The sequence below is a fragment of the Arabidopsis lyrata genome, assembly GCF_000004255.2.
Source record: "Arabidopsis lyrata subsp. lyrata unplaced genomic scaffold ARALYscaffold_7, whole genome shotgun sequence".
Taxonomy (NCBI): domain Eukaryota; kingdom Viridiplantae; phylum Streptophyta; class Magnoliopsida; order Brassicales; family Brassicaceae; genus Arabidopsis; species Arabidopsis lyrata.
Genome location: NW_003302549.1, coordinates 5,281,151 through 5,300,437, shown reverse-complemented (window position 1 = coordinate 5,300,437; position 19,287 = coordinate 5,281,151). Strand labels below are relative to the sequence as shown.

The 19,287-nt window shown below is 37.5% G+C and overlaps 6 protein-coding genes, 1 long non-coding RNA gene and 1 other non-coding gene across 8 annotated transcripts; 3 read left to right on the top strand and 5 right to left on the bottom strand.

The window, feature by feature from the left end:
• The first annotated feature begins 29 nt into the window (after window positions 1-29).
• On the top strand, window positions 30-101 carry TRNAP-UGG. The gene has a single exon. It is a non-coding gene; the product is annotated as a tRNA-Pro (tRNA).
• A 138-nt stretch (window positions 102-239) lies between these two features.
• Window positions 240-2,073, bottom strand: LOC9305503 (F-box/LRR-repeat protein At4g29420). The gene is made up of 2 exons (XM_002867363.2): window positions 1,528-2,073; window positions 240-1,376 (listed from the first exon to the last, which is right to left on the bottom strand). The coding sequence occupies exons 1-2, from the start codon at window positions 1,973-1,975 to the stop codon at window positions 487-489; spliced, it is 1,338 nt and encodes a 445-aa protein (XP_002867409.1). The 5' UTR covers window positions 1,976-2,073; the 3' UTR covers window positions 240-486.
• A 12-nt stretch (window positions 2,074-2,085) lies between these two features.
• On the top strand, window positions 2,086-3,361 carry LOC9303481 (40S ribosomal protein S15a-5). Its single transcript, XM_021017475.1, has 3 exons — window positions 2,086-2,338; window positions 2,780-2,940; window positions 3,034-3,361. Exons 1-3 carry the CDS (start codon window positions 2,209-2,211, stop codon window positions 3,130-3,132), a joined length of 390 nt encoding a protein of 129 aa, XP_020873134.1. The 5' UTR covers window positions 2,086-2,208; the 3' UTR covers window positions 3,133-3,361.
• A 139-nt stretch (window positions 3,362-3,500) lies between these two features.
• LOC9303480 (serine-rich adhesin for platelets) lies at window positions 3,501-7,616 on the bottom strand. Its single transcript, XM_021017470.1, has 7 exons — window positions 7,387-7,616; window positions 7,115-7,247; window positions 6,937-7,040; window positions 6,687-6,858; window positions 6,453-6,590; window positions 6,144-6,363; window positions 3,501-6,028 (listed from the first exon to the last, which is right to left on the bottom strand). The coding sequence occupies exons 1-7, from the start codon at window positions 7,425-7,427 to the stop codon at window positions 3,726-3,728; spliced, it is 3,111 nt and encodes a 1,036-aa protein (XP_020873129.1). The 5' UTR covers window positions 7,428-7,616; the 3' UTR covers window positions 3,501-3,725.
• A 198-nt stretch (window positions 7,617-7,814) lies between these two features.
• On the top strand, window positions 7,815-8,562 carry LOC110226324. The gene is made up of 2 exons (XR_002330391.1): window positions 7,815-8,145; window positions 8,293-8,562. It is a non-coding gene; the product is annotated as an uncharacterized LOC110226324 (long non-coding RNA).
• A 3,382-nt stretch (window positions 8,563-11,944) lies between these two features.
• LOC9303479 (probable LRR receptor-like serine/threonine-protein kinase At4g29180) lies at window positions 11,945-16,259 on the bottom strand. Its single transcript, XM_021017479.1, has 11 exons — window positions 15,815-16,259; window positions 14,429-15,469; window positions 14,137-14,344; window positions 13,982-14,053; window positions 13,827-13,907; window positions 13,580-13,728; window positions 13,263-13,504; window positions 13,049-13,175; window positions 12,904-12,966; window positions 12,635-12,824; window positions 11,945-12,441 (listed from the first exon to the last, which is right to left on the bottom strand). Exons 1-11 carry the CDS (start codon window positions 15,888-15,890, stop codon window positions 12,096-12,098), a joined length of 2,595 nt encoding a protein of 864 aa, XP_020873138.1. The 5' UTR covers window positions 15,891-16,259; the 3' UTR covers window positions 11,945-12,095.
• A 108-nt stretch (window positions 16,260-16,367) lies between these two features.
• Window positions 16,368-17,677, bottom strand: LOC9303478 (phospholipase A2-gamma). Its single transcript, XM_021017474.1, has 4 exons — window positions 17,247-17,677; window positions 17,043-17,162; window positions 16,792-16,965; window positions 16,368-16,619 (listed from the first exon to the last, which is right to left on the bottom strand). Exons 1-4 carry the CDS (start codon window positions 17,362-17,364, stop codon window positions 16,468-16,470), a joined length of 564 nt encoding a protein of 187 aa, XP_020873133.1. The 5' UTR covers window positions 17,365-17,677; the 3' UTR covers window positions 16,368-16,467.
• Window positions 17,678-17,732: 55 nt separating this feature from the next.
• Window positions 17,733-19,273, bottom strand: LOC9303477 (phospholipase A2-delta). Its single transcript, XM_021017480.1, has 6 exons — window positions 19,002-19,273; window positions 18,857-18,896; window positions 18,661-18,780; window positions 18,414-18,587; window positions 18,031-18,201; window positions 17,733-17,948 (listed from the first exon to the last, which is right to left on the bottom strand). Exons 1-5 carry the CDS (start codon window positions 19,077-19,079, stop codon window positions 18,038-18,040), a joined length of 576 nt encoding a protein of 191 aa, XP_020873139.1. The 5' UTR covers window positions 19,080-19,273; the 3' UTR covers window positions 17,733-17,948; window positions 18,031-18,037.
• Window positions 19,274-19,287: the final 14 nt, after the last annotated feature.

Here is a 19,287-nt window from a genome sequence, read left to right as displayed (position 1 = left end):
GTGAAAGTAAACGAGAACTTTCAGCAAATGGGCGTTTGGTCTAGTGGTATGATTCTCGCTTTGGGTGCGAGAGGTCCCGAGTTCGATTCTCGGAACGCCCCTTTTTAGAACATTTTTTTTTCCTGCCAATACTTTGTTTTCTTCACCCATGCTAAATTTTCCAAATAACACTGCATCAGTTAGACTGAAATTGAACACTTAACTGGATAAATGAAAATTATCAAACAAACATAATTCTCTTCAGTGGAGCAAATCCAAATCCAAATCCTGTTTTATACGGTGAAGCTATAGACCTTACATGGTGACTAAATCTCTATATTTGTATACAAACTCTTCATGAAAAGCTTTATAAATCCATGACAAGTTTCAGCACAACACAAGTTACACAATATATGGAAACACTCTTGACGCATTCTTCATTACCATCATCATCATCATCACAAGTATATACAAGAGAATTCAAGTTTCAGACTTGAATGTTAGGTCTTAGACCCACATATCTTCACCTCCTTCAGCCCACATTCCCCATTTCCAGCTCACTCCCGGGTTACTCATTATACACGCCGATATCAGATTGCTTCTTACTCTAGGATCTTTGTCCTGGTGAATCATCAGTCTCATGTCTGTCAAACCTCTGTATTTATTAAGAATAGACCTGATGAAAGAAACTGTTTGATGAACATTGGTATGATCTGACATCTGAACACGTGCTGTTATTTGCTTCAGGCTGGCTGTTCCCTTCATATTTCCTAGGCCTTGGCTTTGGAAATGTGTTTCTATATCTGACCAAGTCCTGGGACTCAAACTAAGCGAACTGATGCCAGGGAATGCTTTGAGGAGTGTTCCCAGTCCAAGTTCTAACCTCTCAGATTGTTCTATAGACTTTACTGAATCCACTGCAAGCTTTCTGATCTTGTTGCCATAACGGATGTTGCTGATTAGTCTGTACATGTCAGGAGATATGAGCTCCAAAGAATTCAGATCTCGAAACTCCCCGAAACCAACACCTTCGGCATCCTCTACAGAAAAATGGAATTTCACCAACTTGGGTGTTTCGAGTATAAGAGATTTAGGCTTGTTACATTTTAGCTTGAGCTCAAGAAGGTTTGGCGCCACTATAGCCAAGGAAAGTGGAGCATTCGACACAGTCCAATGGCAACTCTTTAGGTGAAGAAAATGGATTCTCGGTTCCTTAAGTCCTCCAACACCAATCAAATTCAGCACTTGAAGGAAAGGGAAACAATCATTGACCTTCTCTAGATTCTCATCATCAAGTCGAATGAACTCAAGGGTCAAATGTCTAAGATTAGACATCTCCCTCAGGCCAACAACTGAGAGCCAAGAATTCTTCACCTCTAGTTTCACTAACTTACTACCTGCAAGATACAAACAGACTTAAATCTAATTACTATTGATCATTTTACATTACCTTAACTAATTTTCTGAGAATGAGATCATATATGCAAAGAATCTATTGCAAACGAATGCGAAACTAGAGGAAATGATGATGAAGAATCAAAAACTTACAGTTTGAAGAAATGAGCGCCAAAATATCCGACTTTCTCCAGCAAGACTGAATCCAGAAATCCGAAATTGACAACATCTCAAGGTCTTCACGAACCCTAGGCAACCACTCCTTCGCGAATTCGACATCGGTCAGGTACAAATCCTTGGAATCTTCTTCGTTCAAGTCGTCAAACGACATTCCGATAAGTGCCTTATCGACTCCGATTGAGATTGAGCGAATGTTACAGGAATTCTCGATGAGGCTCCTAAAGATCGTCTTGAAAGGTGTGACGACGACGATGGACCGCGATTTTAAGAACCGGGACAAGGTGCAAATGAGATTCACGGCGCGAACCTCTCGAGAAAGCGAGTTCAATGTCTTGGAAGCGACTCGACATCGAGCTAGGGATTCGGAATCGTTGAGTCGACTCAGAATTTTGACCAAGAGCTCTGGAGGTAACTCATCCATGGCGTTGTTGATTTGGGAAATTGAAGGAAGACGAAAGAGAGAGGACGAGAGAGAGTTATTGAAATTTCAAGGTACGCACGTGTGGTTAAAGCCCGCACGTGTTAGCTTAGAAAGACTAAACTACCCTTACGAATTCTGAAACAAATGTGTCACTCAAACCCTTATTGAAATTGGGGTTTTTAGATTTCTCCGATTTGTGTAGCGTCGGGATTTTCGACGGGAGAGAGAGAGAAATGGGGAGGAGGATTTTGAATGATGCGTTGAGGACGATTGTGAATGCGGAGAGACGAGGAAAAGCGTCGGTGGAGCTCAAACCAATCTCCACCGTTATGTCTTCGTTCTTGAGAATCATGAAGGAGAAAGGTGAAATGTTTCTCCTTATTGTTTTCTAATTGGTTCTTGATGATTACCCATGTCCCATCGAGATTTTGCGTATTTCATTTTGGTGTGAAGGATCTAGTTCTGTGATTAAGAAGCAAATTAATTCGTGGGACTGTTGGGGCTTACTTACTTGTGCTCTTGGTTAATGCTGAAGCTACAACATATTGAACTTGAAACAAAGCTCAATGGTTTTTGCTTCTATGATGCTATCAATGGTCTGAGTTGCTTTGATTTGCTTATGTATATATTCCCGTTGGTTACATAATTCTTTTGTTAGATGATTTTTTTTGGTTAATGTTGGTAGATAGCGATTTCAATGTGGTTATAGTTGTAAGTAGCTTTACATGTTACAGAGTGTGTTTGATGGAATCGGCTTTTCCTTTAAGTGTGTTTTACTTTACAAAATGGTAATGCTAAATGTAGGTTATATCAAGAACTTTCAAGTCTATGATCCACATAGAGTTGGTAGAATAACAGTTGATCTGCAAGGGAGGGTTAATGACTGCAAAGCTCTTACCTATAGGCAAGACGTTAGGGCAAAAGAGATTGAGAAATACACTGAACGCACTCTTCCAACACGTCAGGTTTGTTCATTTTCTCTCTCTCTCCCTATCCAGAAATGCAGCTAAATAGCATTACTTTTAAGTTTTAACAGCTTGTTGATTTGTTTCATGTAGTGGGGTTATGTTGTAATCACAACCCCGGATGGAATTTTGGACCATGAAGAAGCAATCAAACGGAATGTGGGTGGTCAGGTTCTTGGTTTCTTTTACTGAATAGCTTAAGCTAGCACTTGGCAAGAACCTTATAGTGTCATAAGGATTCAACGAAAGTTTGAAGTTTCGATCCTTCTTCCTTTTGCTTTTCTCTTTTTGTAACTTACATTGTCTTTGAACAGATTGGCAATTATTAGATAACACATTTTGTTGCTAAATTCAAAGATCTTGTTGTTATGACAACATTTTCTTTAGTTTATATATTTTGGACGAGAAATTTGTTCTTCCATAGCTATCTGAATAATCTATACACAGACAGGGTCAACAGTTGTCTTATTATCATGGTAACATAACATTCCTGTTCGTCCACCAAAATAGATAAGATAATACATCAATCAAGGTTTTTTTTCTCGATTTTGTCAATCATATACTCAATCATTATAATACACTAAAAAGACAATAATCTGATTGTATATGACAAGGAAGCCAAACATGTAACAGAAAACAGATGAGATACCTCACGGCCAAAAAGTTATCCTCGGGATGCGAAATTCAAGTTCAATCTACAAGCAAACCAATCAAAGAAAAGAATTGAGGGCTAATAAAACAATGAATATGTATATATCAACAGAGCGGGAAGAATGAGCAGAAACTCAGCGACGAAGAGCCCCGAGCTTTGCAAATATGTCGTCGTAATCTGGGAGTTTGGGATGAACATGGCTAGCTTTCTCCTTTGCTGGAGTTTCTGGGTCAGGTGATGTCACAGTTTTGGGAAGCGAGCTTGAAGAAGAAGCTAACCCTTCTTGCTTAGCCAGTGACTTAGCCTCTGAACTTGACTTTGGAGGAGATTCTCTATAGTGAGAGACTTTTTCAGTTTTTGGAAGAGAACTTGAAGAAGTAGCTGATCCTTGTTGCTTAGCCGCTGGCTTGGCCTTTAGACCTAGCTTTGGAGTAGATTCTTGATCGTGAGAAGCTTTGTCGGTTTTTGGAAGAAAGCTTAAAGAAGAAGCTGATCCTTGTTGCTTAGCCAGTGGCTTGGCCTCAGTACTTAGCTTTGGAGGAGATTCATGATCGTGAGAAGCTTTGTCAGTTTTTGGAAGATAGCTTGAAGAAGAGGCTGATACCTGTTGCTTAGCTAGTGGCTTGGCCTCAGGACTTGGCTTTGGAGGAGACTCTTGATCATGAGAGACTGTCTCAGTTTTCGCAGTAACCAGAGATGATCTTCTCTCTTGGCCCTTTGTTCTTCGTGAGATGGAAATAGAAGGCTTGGTTTGGGTGCGTGCAGCATCTCTATAGACTTCTTTCTCATCTTCATCGTCACTGGATATTACATGGAAATATGAAGCGGAAGCAGAGGCAGGGGTGGTCTTGTGGGTCCTCCTCTCTTGACTTCTGGTAGAAGCTCGAGTCGGGATTTTTTCCTTCAAGTCCTCGTGGCTGACACGCGAATGTAGATGTGTGGACCGGGTTCTTGACTCAGCTCTTTTATCTTGATATCTAGCAGAAACTCTCTCCCGAAGTTTAACCTCTGATTCATCATCACTAGAAGATGAATCTGGAGGTATAGAGCTTGGTCTTTTGTCCATGTTGCTTGCTTTTTGAGTGTAAAGTTCTGTCCTGTCTGTCAGAAAAGAAGAAGACCTCGACGGATCAACCTCTGTTGGGACATGCTCTTTAACAGATTTGGACCATGTCTTCTCTTTTGGGGGACTCATTCCATAAGATGGGAGAGTCGTTTCATTATCTGTGTCGGATTCTTCCTGTATCTTGGAATCATCTCCTTGGTCTTCTGTATCTGATGGGAAAAAGTAGCGTCCTAAATCATCAGGAGCTTCAGACATTTGGGGCTTCTGAGATTTCAGCTTCGGCTTTTCTTCTACATGTCCAGAAATATTTCCTTTGTTTTTTAAATTGTCTTCTTCACTTTCAGAATCTCGGTCATAATCATCAAACTTTGCAGACGGCTCAGGCTCAGGCTCATGCAGAGAGGCTGGAGGACTTGTAGGACCATCATCAAATATTGGAGAACTTGGCTTCTCCTTTTCAAGAACCTGTGAGGTTGAGGCTGAGCTGGGTTGTCTCAGAGCAATGTGTCCTTCGAAGCTCCATGAACTTATTTCTGTAGGCATATGATCAGATGTTTTGCTGCTACTGCCAAGCAATGAAAATCCTAATCCTTGTTCTGGTTCATCGTGACAAGCATCTTCTGTGTCAAATTGAGGTTTGTCAAAAAACGAGCTATAGTCATCAAAAGCCGGAGCAACAACAACATCAGGACCGTCATTGTAGCTCTCTCTATCTCCAACAGTACTCTGAAATCGGTTTTCCTCCAAGATGCTTGGTGAATCGATATGGTCCAATGCAGTGACATCATTGTCATCGGAAAAATTGCTTGACGGTGAATGCGATGAAGCTCGGCTTGATTGTTTCTTATTTAGAACATCTTCTGAACTGCTTTGGTTTATCTCATCCATACTTGGCTGCTGCTTCTCTCTACCTATTTTAGCAAAGGAATCATTCGGCCTCATCTCCAATGAGTTCTCCCGAGAATGATCTCTCCTCCATGAAGCATTTTCTGATAGCTCATCAACAGTCTTCTTAGAAGACTCTGCTCTAGTAGTAGATTGATCTTCTTGCTTGTTACTGCTTCTTAACAATTCTTCTTTAGCAAAACCTCCGCTTTGCACATTTGAGCTACTAGTACGACTATGTGGGGCATTGTTTCTTAAATTATCATATGAGGATGAGTTCCGCGACTCTTTTGAATTCTGCATCGCCATCATTCTTTCTTTACTTGAAAGCTCAGCAGCTGCACGTGCAGCAAAACTCGCTCTTTCCGCAGATTCAGCAGCTGCACGTGCAGCACTCGTTGCATCAACAAATTCTGTTTCGAATGGAGATGAATCCCCATGACCTGGATTGTGATGTCTGTGTTCTCTACCGTCAGTTCTATCTCCTGTATTAGAAAAGACGATTTGTTTTTATCTAACGCTGAGCACAAACAAAAAACGACAGAAAAAATAGAAGGGACATCAAACAGAAATGAGAAAACACTTTTCATGAAAACTAACCAGAAGGTTTTGGGTCTTGATGATAGTGATCAGCTGTCTTCCCAACGTTGAAATCAGTAGATGTCATGCGGCTTGAAGATCTTCCATCACTTGAATATGAATTTTGCGACACATTGACAGTAGCTGGAGCTTGAAATTCTGGAGGTTGATTGTTTCGGATTCTTGACGACTCCGGCTTTATTCCAGTTGCTGACTGAGAGTGACAGGAACTTGCTCCACTCTGCTTAAAGAAATTGAAAATGCTAACGAGGAAACAGATACTAGAGAAAGTAACATGGGCAATATTGAACTGAAAAATGTATTACTAACCGCCAATACGGTTTCCTTGGGATCTGATTCAACCAAAGATTCTGCTTCCCAAGTTACATTATGCTGCGTAGCAATCTCTGTCAAAATTTTGATCTTCGTTGGACCATCAGGAGCTTTAACAGACAATTTCTCCACCAACTAAGCATAAAGAGAGAGAGAGAGTGTCATAAGCAATCATAGCTCTCTTCTACAAACAGCGGAGTAAGTAAGAGAACACGTACAACAACAACTTACCAAACGACTCACACCAGAATCCGGTTGCAAACCAATAGCAGCTGAAACAAAATCTTTACCATACTTTGCAGAGAAATGCTTAACAATATCTGAGAGCTCCGCAACATCTGTTAACCTTTGAGAAGCGTATAAGACACTCGCGACAGCTTCCTTAAGATCATTAGGACAGGTCCTAAAGTAAGATCACAAACAATGATCAACACATAACACAATAAAGCAAAAACAAACAAGTGTGTACAAAGAAACTTACTTTTGAGAGTCAATCACACCCAAACGAGCAACAAGAAGTTCACAATATATACCAACGAGTTCATAAGCAGCCACTGTCTTCTCTTCTCTCACCACATGCTCCACCTAAGCATTTCACAATCCATGATTCAAAATCATAGATTTCATAGAAACAAATGAGAATTTGATTGCTTACTTACCCGAATTTTAGCTGTCTGGGTTTGGCCAGACTCAAGCAATTGAGCTAATTCTCTCCTCAATTGCTTAATATGTGTATCCTTTTTGTTCTTCAGGATTTTCAGGCGTGAAGCCGCCATTTGCAAAGCAATTTTGCTTCATTATTGAAAACAATAATAATCAGGAAATTGAAAAAAAAAACAAAACTTTGCAATCACCCAATTGTATCAATCTTCCGGTAATGTGAAGAAACTCGCAAGAACAGAGCAAGAGGAAAATGAGAAACTGAATTTACCATTTCGCAGGCTTAAAACTTCGATGAAGCACCTTCTTCATGAGGGCGAAAACTTGATAAGAGAAACGAAAGATCAAGCCTTTTGAGGTCTGGGAGTCTCCGAGTACAAAATTGAAACGAAAAATCAAGGCTTTTAGGGTTTTTGTTGAAGAAAATCAGATGGAAATTTTGTGATCTGGAAATGGACCTTCACGTGACACGAAGAAAAGTATCGATTTTGGAGAAGACGGAGTAGGCCTGGGCATTTGGGTATTCGGGTCGGGTTCGGGTCGGGTCTTTCGGGTTCGGGTTTTTCGGGTTTAGAAATTTTAGATCCGTTGGGTTATATGTACAATTTTGGGTCGGGTTCGGTTCGGGTTCACTTCGGGTCCGGGTAATTCGGGTATTGGTTAAAGAACCCATAAATGGAACAAATTCTCAATGGCTCCTCCAGTTCCCAAACTTTTCTCAATTGCTCCTCTTATAAAATATAATTTAGTTTTGATTTTTTAAAATTCGAAAAAGTAGACAAAGACTTCTTAAACCTTCAAAATATCACATATTTACGACCCAACCAAGCTACTTGGGTTAAAAAATACCCAAACCCTTTCTTATTGGGTCGATTCCAATTTAAACGGATAAAAACACTTAGATTCGAGATCGACAGACAAAACAAAACTCATTTATCCTCTTTCATCTTCTCCACCGCGAAACCAAAGATCCCGACAAACATCTGGGATTCTTCTTCCTCCTTCCATTCCGACATTTTCATCATCCTCTGTAAGTGAAATTAGTCTAGGAATTTTGGATTAGAATCCATTAATCCAAGAAACCCAATTTCTTCTCTACAATTTTGTTTTTTTACAATCTAGAATCTGAGATGTTGTTCGTGATTACTTATGTCCGACTGCTGGGTTTTGTTTTTAGGTCCGAAAGAGGTCCAAATCCAAGATGGCACGCACAAAGAACCGAAATAACACAATTTTTATCTCCCAATTTGGGTACAACTTAGTACAACTTGTATGTACAATTCTGAATTTTTGTATGTTGAAATCAGTTTTCCATTTTCGATTATGTGTAGAATTCCATTGAATTTTGGAAGTTGTTTTGTAAAACTCGTGTCAATTTTGTAGAATTTATGTCGATTTTGTAAATTTCGTATCGACGCGTCTAATTGATTCTAAAGAACCCGATAAATCTCTCAGCATTCAATTGTATGTCTCTAAATTATGCACAACTTGGTATAACTACTCTTTGTAATTTAGAAATTCTTGAAAACAAAAACTACAACTATGTAATACTTGGTACAACTGGATCTGAATAATTCAAATTCTCAATCGCAAATCTCCAATTTAAATTCTCAATCAAAATCGAAGTGAAGAAAAAAAAACGTGACTCACATTGCGTAGTCGAAATTTGCATTTGGGGCCGCCAAGATGGACACGCGGCGCCGTCAAAATGGACATGTGGTGCCGCCAAAATGGGCATAGTTGTACCTATTTTTCAAGTTGTACTCGCATCAAACAGTTGTATTTTTGTGATTTTTCCTTGTAATTAGTTATATTTTGCTTTAAACAAAATATTTTTGGTTGTACCCAACTATAACGAATCCTACAGATCCAAACAAAATCATTGAAGAATAATACACCATAAGTGGATTATGAAGCAACAAATTCAATCTCTCGCTGGGATTCCACAATATAATCTATACACTTTAGACAACTAATAGAACTTGGTATAACTATATTACTTTTGTAACTTAGTTTGCTAAACTTAGTACAATTTGGCTAGTATGGTTATTTGAAGTTTTTGTATAACTAGGCACAACTTGGTACGTAGTTGTACTACCCAGATTTGTTCTCTCTCGTTCTCTTTAATTATCTTTCTCTAGTAAAGAATAAAAAAATTGAAATTTTTTAAAATTTTAAAACCTTAAAAAAACGTGGTCAAACTGCACGTGAGTCAAGCTGCACGAAGTCAAACTGCGCCGTCATAAACTGTAAGTACATATGCCAGGTGGCACCGCAAAAATGAACACAGTTATTCCTAGTTTTCAAGTTGTACTCGCATATATATAGTTGTATTTTTTGTGATTTTTTGAATAATTAGTTATACTTGAATTGAAACTAATTTTTTTTAGTTAAACCCATGAATTTAGTTATTTGAGGTACATTTCCTATGTTTTCATGCAAAAATATATGTCAAAACATTATTTTTGTGTGTTTTGCAATGTAATGGGGATAAAAGTAAGAAAGTCATCTTAAAAGTAAAAAGTCTTTCTTGTACAAAATGAGTTTAATATGAACTATCCTGTAAATTTTGTTTAACTAATGTTATTTAAGAAGATTTGTTAAATTATTGGTTAAATTTCTAAAGTGCATATGAAGATTTTATAAATTATCTAACTAATTTATTAAATTACATATGAAGATTTGTTACATTGGTCGTAGTTGTACCATTAAGAAACCAAGTTTTACAAAATTGTACAAAATATAGAGTACTAAGTGCAGTCAGTTTGACGTTGAACGTTATGACTGGTCAGTGCAGTCAGTTTTCACTGGTCGAAATTTACTAAGTGCAAATTAAAATTTTAGAAAATGTCTAACTAATTTCAATTTATTATACATATGAAAATTTGTTAAATTTGATATAGATGTACCATTACGATTATCAGTTTTACTAAGTTGTACAAAACGAATTGGATCAAAGGATGTAGTTATACTCAGTTTTCTAGTTATACTCTATATGTCAATTGAAATTCGGAGCAAAAACACTAAGTAACACACGATTCACTACGAATCAGCCACTATAGTCCATTAATCTGACTTAATCGACCCAGAAAACATGATTACTAACACAATCTCCATTAGTTACCAACACCGATTTCAAATTTAATTGAAATCCCTAAATTGCAATTACAACAACGAAATGATTTGTACATCGAAACCGACTAAAGATTCGATGGATTTTAAAGGTAAACACAATAATATAAGAAGAATTGACATGACGGAAAGCTTCAGTTTTTGTGTCGAAAAATGGCTAGACGAGGATGAAGACGACAATGTTGGATTTTCACAAATAAGAGAACGTGATTGGTCGAATCTCACTCACTTGTGATTGGTCAAAATTGTTCTATTTAATGGATTAAATAAAATAACCATTAAATCTTTTACAAGGGCAAAAAGGGGTTTTGAAGTTTCATTAAGAGTAGAAGAGTAGATGAGAATTTTGGAGAGTGTTTAGATTACTTTGTCAAGAGTGAGGAGCTCCAGAGATTAGTCTCCCCCATAAATAACCAAAACTATTTCGGGTTTGAGTACTACTTACCCAAACTTTGTCCAAATATACCCAAACATACATAAAAGTACCCATAAAATCCGAAAGATCTGAAATTATAACAAGTTGTTCCTTAAGACAATAATATAAAACAAGAAGTAAACTTTGTTTTGAGTTTGTTCCATAACTTAAATCATTAAACAAGTCACATATTCAAGTTATTAGTGTATATATGTCCTCATATGTGTATATATGTTCGGGTAATAAAAAGTACTCACGGGTATCGGATTCGGTTCGGATAATACCCGATACCCACAGTTATTTAAAAACAGAACCCGATCGGGTAATTAGCCGGAACCGAAGTAGAACGGGTTCGGGTATTTCGGGTCGGGTTCAGTTCGGTTCTTCGGGTTCGGGTATTATGCCCAGTCCTAAGACGGAGAAGGTGAATTAGAAAGAGGGGAAAAAAAAATTGACTTGTGGGGAAAACGAGTTTAATAGTGTTGAAGATTTGATTACGCGTCAAAAGAACAATCAATGTAAGAAAACTCGGAAAAACAAGTTAAAAACTAAAAGGACATGTATCATGTCGACAAAGAAATCATGTAATGTTTTATTGTTTTTCATTTGGAATGTATATTAATGTTTGGAAAAAATTAACAAATCTTCCACAATTTTCAAATTTATATTAATTTTGTCTTACTTTTCAGATTTGATAGTTTATCAGATTTTCATTAAAGTATCCAGTATCTTAAAAAATTAATAATGAAGCTAATAAAGTCAAAAACGTTACAAAATAACTAGATATGTAATTATGTATAATGTGTTAGATAAAAAAAAGAATTGTATTCGAAATTTGTACTATATAAAAGATCTTAGAGTTAGTTGGTCACATGTTTTGAATTGTCTTATAATTAGTGTAGAGACACCGACAAAAGATATCTGAAATACCATGAAATTAAATTTCGAAAAAATATCATCTTTTGAAGTAAATTGTCTTTTAGAAAACAAAAAAAAAAAAAAAAATTATTTTACAAGAAGCGTTAAAAAAATTGACAAGAAATTAATTGATTTATTTTCAACAAAAATAACCTGATAAAACTCTATAATTCATCACTTAATTCAAAGCTTATTAGTACGTTAATTTCCTAGAATATTGCCTAAAATTTCGAAAAAAAAGTTGACATATTGGAAACACGTAGTGCTCAAGCAATTAGGAGAAACATAATTCAATTTCATCACAAAATTAACAAGTACTATGATTTTAATGGAAACGACAACAACACGAATTTATAAACAAAAATTTGAGCAGAACACTTTTATAAATTATAGTCAATCAATCAATCATGTATGCATCTGACCATACAATACAAATAACGTAACGTATATAGAGCATAAATTCAAACCTCTTTTAATCAATTTTGCTTCATCCTACTAATTCTCCCTAATCACTTTCACTGGCTCTGTGGCTCACGAGCCAGCTCAGCGGCTAAGCACTGTTTCAGCTCCGCCACGATCTGGTTCATTGTTGGTCTATTGGATCCTTTATCTCTGACGCAAGACATTGCCACATCCACAAACTTCCAAGCTGAGTCCTCCGAGAAGTCTCCCCGAAGCAGCGGGTCCACGACGCCGTCTAGTTCTCTAGCCTCAAAGAACGGCCAAACGTAGTGAATCACGCTGATATTGTCTCCTTCTTCTGTTTTGATGATGGCTCGCTGGCCAGTGATGAGTTCAAGAAGGACGACCCCAAAACTGTACACGTCGCTCTTCTCGTTTAGCACAAATGTTCTGTAGTATCTGTCACCATACGTTGCATTTGTTTAGTTTATTATGTATCCAATGAGTCCCAAATGGGTTACTATTCTTGATAAACTGAAAATAAGGGTCCGAACTGAATTGGCCAACCCTAACCCTAGTCTCATTAAATCGCTGGTTGGTGAAGCTACCAGCAAGAAGATGTGATCTGTATTGATTGTTTAAAGGAACTTACTCAGGATCAACGTAGCCGGGAGTTCCCATGACGGTAGTCACGACGTGGCTGAGATCGTCCTCAGGGAAGACCTTAGAAAGGCCGAAATCAGCAATCTTGGCTTCCAAGTTATCGTTTAATAGAATGTTTGCTGTTTTAACGTCTCTATGTACTATTGCTGGTCTGCATCCATCGTGCAAATACTCCAAACCTGCCAAGAGGGAATAAAACCAGGTTTGGTTTCTTGCTTTAAGCCCTGAGAAATCAAGGATGTCCAAAACGGGACCAACCTTGTGCAGAGTCTATGGCTATATGGAGTCTCTTTTCCCAGCTAAGATCCTCTGCATTCTCACCTGCATATCCGTAAACAAAACATCCGTGAGCTCAAAGGCAGCGATAATTGGCAATAGAGAGCTCAAGAGAAATGAAGATTACTTGAAAGATAAGCCTGCAAATTGCCGTTGGCCATGTACTCGTAGATGAGAGCCATACTGCGATCATCATCGCAGTATCCAACAAAGGAAGCTAAGTTCCGGTGATGCACTGTCAAAAGAAGCTCTGCCTGTAAACATTTTACACTTCATCAAGTTATCAACCACAAAGCAACATATATTGTCCAAAATATATGGTTCATGTTTTTGGTGTTTACCTCGACTTGGAATTGGCTAGAAGCCCGGGATGATGATGAAGTTGAAGATCCTTTAGGTTTTCCCAATGAAGGATCGTTGATCATCTTTACAGCAATTTTAGCCCCATCTTCAAGGGAACCGAGGTACACAATACCAAAACCTCCTTTACCAATAACTTTATTGAAGTTGTTTGTAATGCTAGAGACCTCATTATATGTGAACCTTCTCTTCCCTGAAGGCAAGAGTGGTCCTGAATAGGCTCCTGAAAAACATGTTTTTCTCAGCAAAAATCTGACTTCAAATTAATAATTAACATGAAAAGTTCCAACCGTCTAACTTTTTTTTCTTTGCCTTAGTATGATCAATATAACAACTAGGACGACAATGAGAATGATCACTGACGTCCCTATAGCTATAGGCACGACCATGTTGTTCTTCTTCTTGTCTTGACATGAACGTGAGTTACAAAGATTTTGGTCATCCACACTGAAAACAGACAGAAATAACAAGATTGAGAGAGAGAGAGAGAGAGAGATCATGCTTGAGGTTGAAAATGTTTTCTGTAAAATGGTAGAAAATGTTACCTGAGTGCAAGTAGACCGGCTTTTATTTTATTCATAAGAGATTTTGGGATAAACCCAGTAAAATTATTTCCTTTCAAATTCCTTGCAACAGAAGTAAATGTGTCAAGAGGCAAATTCATTGTTAATATAGACCAAGACTATATATGCTGACTTACAGGAGTTTCAAATGTTTTAGATCAGCCAAAAACTCTGGAATATTTTGTTGTAGGTCATTGTTCGATAAATCCCTGGGGAAAAAACAATGCAAAACTCTCTAATAGATAATGTGAATAAAAGTGGTGAAAAGTTTCAGTTGTATATATATACTTACAATGACTCAAGAAGAGAGAGATTTCTAAATGCCAAGACTATTGGTCCTTGTAATCCGCTTGAGCTAAGATTCAGGGACTTGATTTGATGATTATAATTGGTGTAGCTGCATCCAATACCTTCCCAAGGGAATAATCTTGGGGAGCAAGGATCACCACTCCAAATCTTATTCACTTTATATGTTGCTTTTATGCTTTCTATGGCTTTAACTGCATTACCACGAGAAAATGTAAAACTGTGAGTTTAAGTAGAGATATCTTACAGAATTAATCTAAGTAGAGATGGAAACACACCATCATCAGTTATGGTGTAAAATTCATCTAGAGATTGTGCGGTAAAAATCTCGATAGCATTGAGAATTGGTGGAAGCGTTGAATCTGCGGTCTTCTGTATAGAAATCCAGTGATCTTTACCAGTGAAAGCTCTTGGATTAGAAAACGTCACTGAATATTTTGAAGAAGGTTCGAAAGAAGTTTCGGAAACAGGGGAACCGTTCCACAAAATCTTGATCTTTCTAGTCTCATTCTGTTCTATCGTTTCGAGTTCCGCAAAGTAAAGATATGCGTAGAACCGAGCATTTGGATCGTATGATGTCCAGAACAACTCCAACGGATCATCATCATTTGTAGGAGAAGCAGCTGTCTTAATAACTTCATCAGGTGGACAATAACCGTTCTGAAAAACATCGATATAGGCAGTTGTTATAATCGAGTTCCAAGAGATATTTGAGGAGTATTGAGACCAAATACGATCGAATCTATCGTCTTGGTACCGTCCTGTTCCGTTTAAATATCCAATGTCCCATCTTTGATAGAGAACCAAAGAGACATTTCTTCCAAATCCTGTACCGTAGATTGAACTGTTGACTGGCCGGAGCTCCAAGCCTGAAATAAAAGGAGTTCCTTTACCTTTATTCACAAGGCAAACATATATTGTATCTGACTCTGCAAAGCTTAAAATCTCTTTGGTGACTTGATCAGAAGCATTCTTGAATTTCACTGAGGTCCAGAAATTCACGTTTACATAGAGATCAAACTCAGGCAAAGCTTTTTTACCATCGTAGTTTCCATACATAAACCAAGCTCTGATGAGATAAAGATTCCCTTTTCCTTGTGAAATTTTGATGGTGTAACAGTTTCTGTTTCCTCGAGGGAAAGCTCTTACTTCAGCAAGAGTTGACGGTAAAACCGGGTTATTTAGAGCGCCGTAATCTTCAGAGACGTTGAAGTTTACGCCAGTAGTTATGAAAGCTTCATCGGAGACGTAATTGATTTTAGCCATAGTGTCTTCAGGGGTCTCGTAAGGAGGTATGCCACAATCGATGCTGATGTAACCTGGATCAGAGGAGAAAAAGGAAGATTACTTCCAACACAAGCAAAATTTTATATGACGTTTGACAACTTTTAAAGCCAAAATTGTATATGACATGTTTAAAAATCTGCTTAACTTCATTTCTTCAACATTGAAAAATTATATATCAAAACTTTCAAGCACCTTTAAGAAAATCTGTCAATTACAAATTTTAAAACAGAGAGAAATGTATGATTCCTTGCAACACAAGACATTACGCTTTGACTAAAATTCCAAGACAGGTATAAGAGATCCTTTATATTGTACTCAAGCTTTCCTCAGTCTGAAGATCGCCTCAATTTCAAATAAGAGAGAGGAGAAGAAGAAACCTGATTGGCCTTGGCCGTGAACTACAATGGCAAGGGCACAAAAAATGCTGAAAAAGAGAAATTGATTAGCCTTCATCTTCTTCTCTTTCTTTGGTTTTCTCAAGTTGTTTGTTCTTCAGCTTTTCATCGTCAAGAGTAAAACAAAAAGAGACAACGTGCGATTAAGATAACGGAAACACCAAAAAGTAAAAAAGTCTACTCTTTGTGTGTTTATTTACTTATTTAGCCAGATTTTGGTAGACTTTTCGTTCATCATTGGCCTAGTGACCATATACATCCCACTAAGAAGAGTAAGACAACCTGGACTTTTTAAGACGGCAACAGAGATGGAGTTACATCCAAAATAATAAAAATACATCTATAATTTATAGATAAAATGGTGATTAATGTTCTAAAATAATAAACAGGAGGACAAAGTCAGCGTCTTGAAAAGCAAAAAAAAAACAGAAGAAGAGAGAAATCTATCATTCATGATCTATTTTTGACTTGGTGAAGTTTTTGGTGATGTGACTAACATCCAAAATAAGGGAACTAATATAAAATATATAAAAAGTAGGCTAATTCATTGATTACCCATTGATTTTGATCCGTGATAGAGTTAAAAACATATGTTAGAGAATTTGCAAAGATGAGAGAGAGAGAGAAATAAGGGCTCATATATTTAAAGAAGCAGAGACTTTGGAGCCTTCTTTTGTTCCAAGGCCTAGCTTTGTTCCAAGGCCATCCTTTGTGTCCACTTTACTCCGAGAGAGATCCACCTCCACGACGGGCACACTTCCCAGCACCGGAGGTTTGAATATATTACCTACGCAGAGATTATTAATTCACATCTTATCATAAGAACACATTAAGTACTCTGATCAGAAATGTCACAAGGCAACAGAAAAGAGAGTCGTATGGTTTCATCACTAGGACTAGCTTATATCCTCATAGGGTCTGAATGGGAGTATGAGGATATAAAACAGCTCAATACTTACCTATCCCACTGAAGAAAATGCCGTAATCCATTCCATTGAACACGGTTGGTATCACTATCGAATAAGGGCATTGAGTGGAGAATCCAATCTTTTGACCGTTAGATCGTTTAATCGATTTTCTTAGCTTGTTTACGCAACGTTTGAACTGCTTGTGGCAGTTAACGTAAGTCATACCTAATCAAAACCAAAAATTAACAAAGTTTTTTTACACTCAAGAATGGTTATTCATAGATGTTCTTGATTGGTTTTACCTTTTAAATCAACACAATTGTCATGAGTCATACAACAAGCATCAAGATCATCACAAGGTGGTTCTCCTCGACATCCAAAGTAACCTATCCCACAGTACTTCCCATAGTGAATGCCAAGACCTGAAAACAAAGATGGATCAAAACAAGATAATGCACAAGTTGTTCTCCAAATTCAAAGGAATGCATAAGAAAAAACAATCTTACTGTTGCAGTTTTGTGCAATGCAGGTGTTGCTGCACTTCTCCTGGCTGCTCACGGCGGCGAGGAGGAGGAAGGCGGTTAACCCGAAAGCAACACGTGTCAAAGCAACGCCGGGGATCATCTTTCTATCTCTGGCTCTCTGGTTGAAGTTTTTGGGTTTTGGTTTGTGTTCTTTCAAATTCTATCCAAACTATTTTTGGCTCTCTTTGGAATGGAAGATCCCATTAGTGGTTGGTCCTCCTACTTTCTCGTCCCTCCTCTCTTTCTTTTACGTACACAAGACTTAAAAAAATGAAGAAGTTTCATGATTGCTAATCAAATCATCATATATTATGGACGTTCCTTTTCCAGGAAAACTATTATTATGGACGTTCAAAACAGAGTAGCATTTTTGTTTACTCTTGGAACAGAACACGTTTAATCAATCAGAGTATTCGCAACGGCTAATGGTTCTTTTTAATGCAATCTAACAGAAGTTACAAATAGATCGAAAATAAATATGGTACGAAATGATACTCATCAAACATAATGAAACAACAAATTTATGTTGTTTTCTTATAAAAATTCCATATACACTTTTCTTTATCTACATTTGATTTCCTTACATCTAGAGTACAATAGAAACTAAAGTAATGTATATAATACATGGGCGACTAATCCACTCACTAGTCACTGCTACTTGGCTTTGACCTGGAAGCCATGAACCTGACAGAATTCAAGATCTTGATCATTTTTCATGAAAAAAACAAAGTTAAAGAATCTACAAAACTTGAGAGTTATGAGTCACCTAATGATCAAGAAGGAGAAGGGTTCATCAAAACAGAGACTTTGGAGCCATCTTTTGTTTGAGGTCCTTGATTTTTTCCAAGGCCATCTTTTGTGTCTGCTTTACTCCGAGCTAGATCCACCTCCACTACGGGCGCGGCGCTTGCTGGCTTCTTAGGTTTAATGATATTACCTGCACAAGATTATTCGCATCTTATCGGATTTTAACACTAGCTGAAATTGAGCTATTTGCAGTTTTAACATTATAAGACAGTATAGTAAGTGCTATATTCAGAAATGTCACAAAACAATGTAACATAAGTCATATGGTTTCATCACTAGCTTATGGTTTCCAAAGTCTATAAGTGATTAGTGTTATTAATAAACCAGAGCTTAATTAGTTACCTATCCCACTGAAGAAAATGCCGTAATTCATTCCTCTGTACACGGTTGGTATCACTGTTGAATAAGGGCATTGCTTGGAAAATCCAACCTTTTGGTTGTTAGATTGTTGGATTGATTTTTTTAGCTCGTTTACGCAACGCTGGAACTGCTTGTGGCAGTTAACATAAGTCATACCTGTAAAAAAAGCACCAAATGCATCATTCTCAGATCCAAGATGCAAAGTGCAATCAGATCTTGATTGGTTTACCTTTTACACCAACACAATTGTCATGGTTCATACAACAAGTATCAAGATCATCACAAGGTGGCTCTCCCGGACATCCAAAGTAACCTATCCCACAATACTTCCCATATCGAACGCTGAGAACTGAAACAGAGATAGGTTTTGCTTAAGAAACTTTCTCCAAGTTCAAAGGAATGCATAAGAAAAATGACAATCTCACCATTGCATTTCTGTGCAATGCAGGTTCTGCTGCACTTCTCCTGACATTTTGTCTCAACCCATCAGAAACAGCTAACAAAAGTCATCGTTTGGAATACACCACAACGCACAAACATGAACAGAGAACAATAAGTATATATATTAACCTGGCTGTGAACAACGGCGAAGAGGAGGAAGGCGGTTAAACCTAAAGCAACATGTGTCAAAGCACCACCGCAAATCATCTTTGTATCTCACCTTCTCTAGTGGAAGTTTCTTGTTTTGTTCTTTCAAATTCTGACCAAAAAGTATAATTGAGTCTTTTTGGAATGGAAGGTCCCATTCTTGGTCCTCCTGCTTTCTCGTCCCTCATCTTTCTTATATACAATATAAAAAAAGAAGAAGTTTCATGATCACCAATCAAATCTACAGATTATATGGACGTTCTTTATC

What these genes read in the sequence shown, in the direction of transcription:
- LOC9305503 (XM_002867363.2), bottom strand. Translation starts at nt 1,975, where the DNA reads ATGGATGAGTTACCTCCAGAGCTCTTGGTCAAAATTCTGAGTCGACTC. An exon ending in GGCGCTCATTTCTTCAAACT is followed by an intron (nt 1,377 to 1,527) that starts GTAAGTTTTTGA and finishes TGTATCTTGCAG; the next exon opens with GTAGTAAGTTAGTGAAACTA.
- LOC9303481 (XM_021017475.1), top strand. Translation starts at nt 2,209, where the DNA reads ATGGGGAGGAGGATTTTGAATGATGCGTTGAGGACGATTGTGAATGCG. An exon ending in GAGAATCATGAAGGAGAAAG is followed by an intron (nt 2,339 to 2,779) that starts GTGAAATGTTTC and finishes TGCTAAATGTAG; the next exon opens with GTTATATCAAGAACTTTCAA. An exon ending in GCACTCTTCCAACACGTCAG is followed by an intron (nt 2,941 to 3,033) that starts GTTTGTTCATTT and finishes TGTTTCATGTAG; the next exon opens with TGGGGTTATGTTGTAATCAC.
- LOC9303480 (XM_021017470.1), bottom strand. Translation starts at nt 7,427, where the DNA reads ATGAAGAAGGTGCTTCATCGAAGTTTTAAGCCTGCGAAATG. An exon ending in GGTGTGATTGACTCTCAAAA is followed by an intron (nt 6,859 to 6,936) that starts GTAAGTTTCTTT and finishes ATCTTACTTTAG; the next exon opens with GACCTGTCCTAATGATCTTA. An exon ending in CCAAGGAAACCGTATTGGCG is followed by an intron (nt 6,364 to 6,452) that starts GTTAGTAATACA and finishes TTCTTTAAGCAG; the next exon opens with AGTGGAGCAAGTTCCTGTCA.
- LOC9303479 (XM_021017479.1), bottom strand. Translation starts at nt 15,890, where the DNA reads ATGAAGGCTAATCAATTTCTCTTTTTCAGCATTTTTTGTGCCCTTGCC. An exon ending in CTAAAACATTTGAAACTCCT is followed by an intron (nt 13,908 to 13,981) that starts GTAAGTCAGCAT and finishes TTCTGTTGCAAG; the next exon opens with GAATTTGAAAGGAAATAATT. An exon ending in GCCGGTCTACTTGCACTCAG is followed by an intron (nt 13,729 to 13,826) that starts GTAACATTTTCT and finishes GTCTGTTTTCAG; the next exon opens with TGTGGATGACCAAAATCTTT.
- LOC9303478 (XM_021017474.1), bottom strand. Translation starts at nt 17,364, where the DNA reads ATGATCCCCGGCGTTGCTTTGACACGTGTTGCTTTCGGGTTAACCGCC. An exon ending in CATTGCACAAAACTGCAACA is followed by an intron (nt 17,163 to 17,246) that starts GTAAGATTGTTT and finishes CTTTGTTTTCAG; the next exon opens with GTCTTGGCATTCACTATGGG. An exon ending in CATTTTCTTCAGTGGGATAG is followed by an intron (nt 16,620 to 16,791) that starts GTAAGTATTGAG and finishes ATCTCTGCGTAG; the next exon opens with GTAATATATTCAAACCTCCG.
- LOC9303477 (XM_021017480.1), bottom strand. Translation starts at nt 19,079, where the DNA reads ATGATTTGCGGTGGTGCTTTGACACATGTTGCTTTAGGTTTAACCGCC. An exon ending in CATTGCACAGAAATGCAATG is followed by an intron (nt 18,781 to 18,856) that starts GTGAGATTGTCA and finishes TCTCTGTTTCAG; the next exon opens with TTCTCAGCGTTCGATATGGG. An exon ending in CAATTGTGTTGGTGTAAAAG is followed by an intron (nt 18,588 to 18,660) that starts GTAAACCAATCA and finishes CTTTTTTTACAG; the next exon opens with GTATGACTTATGTTAACTGC.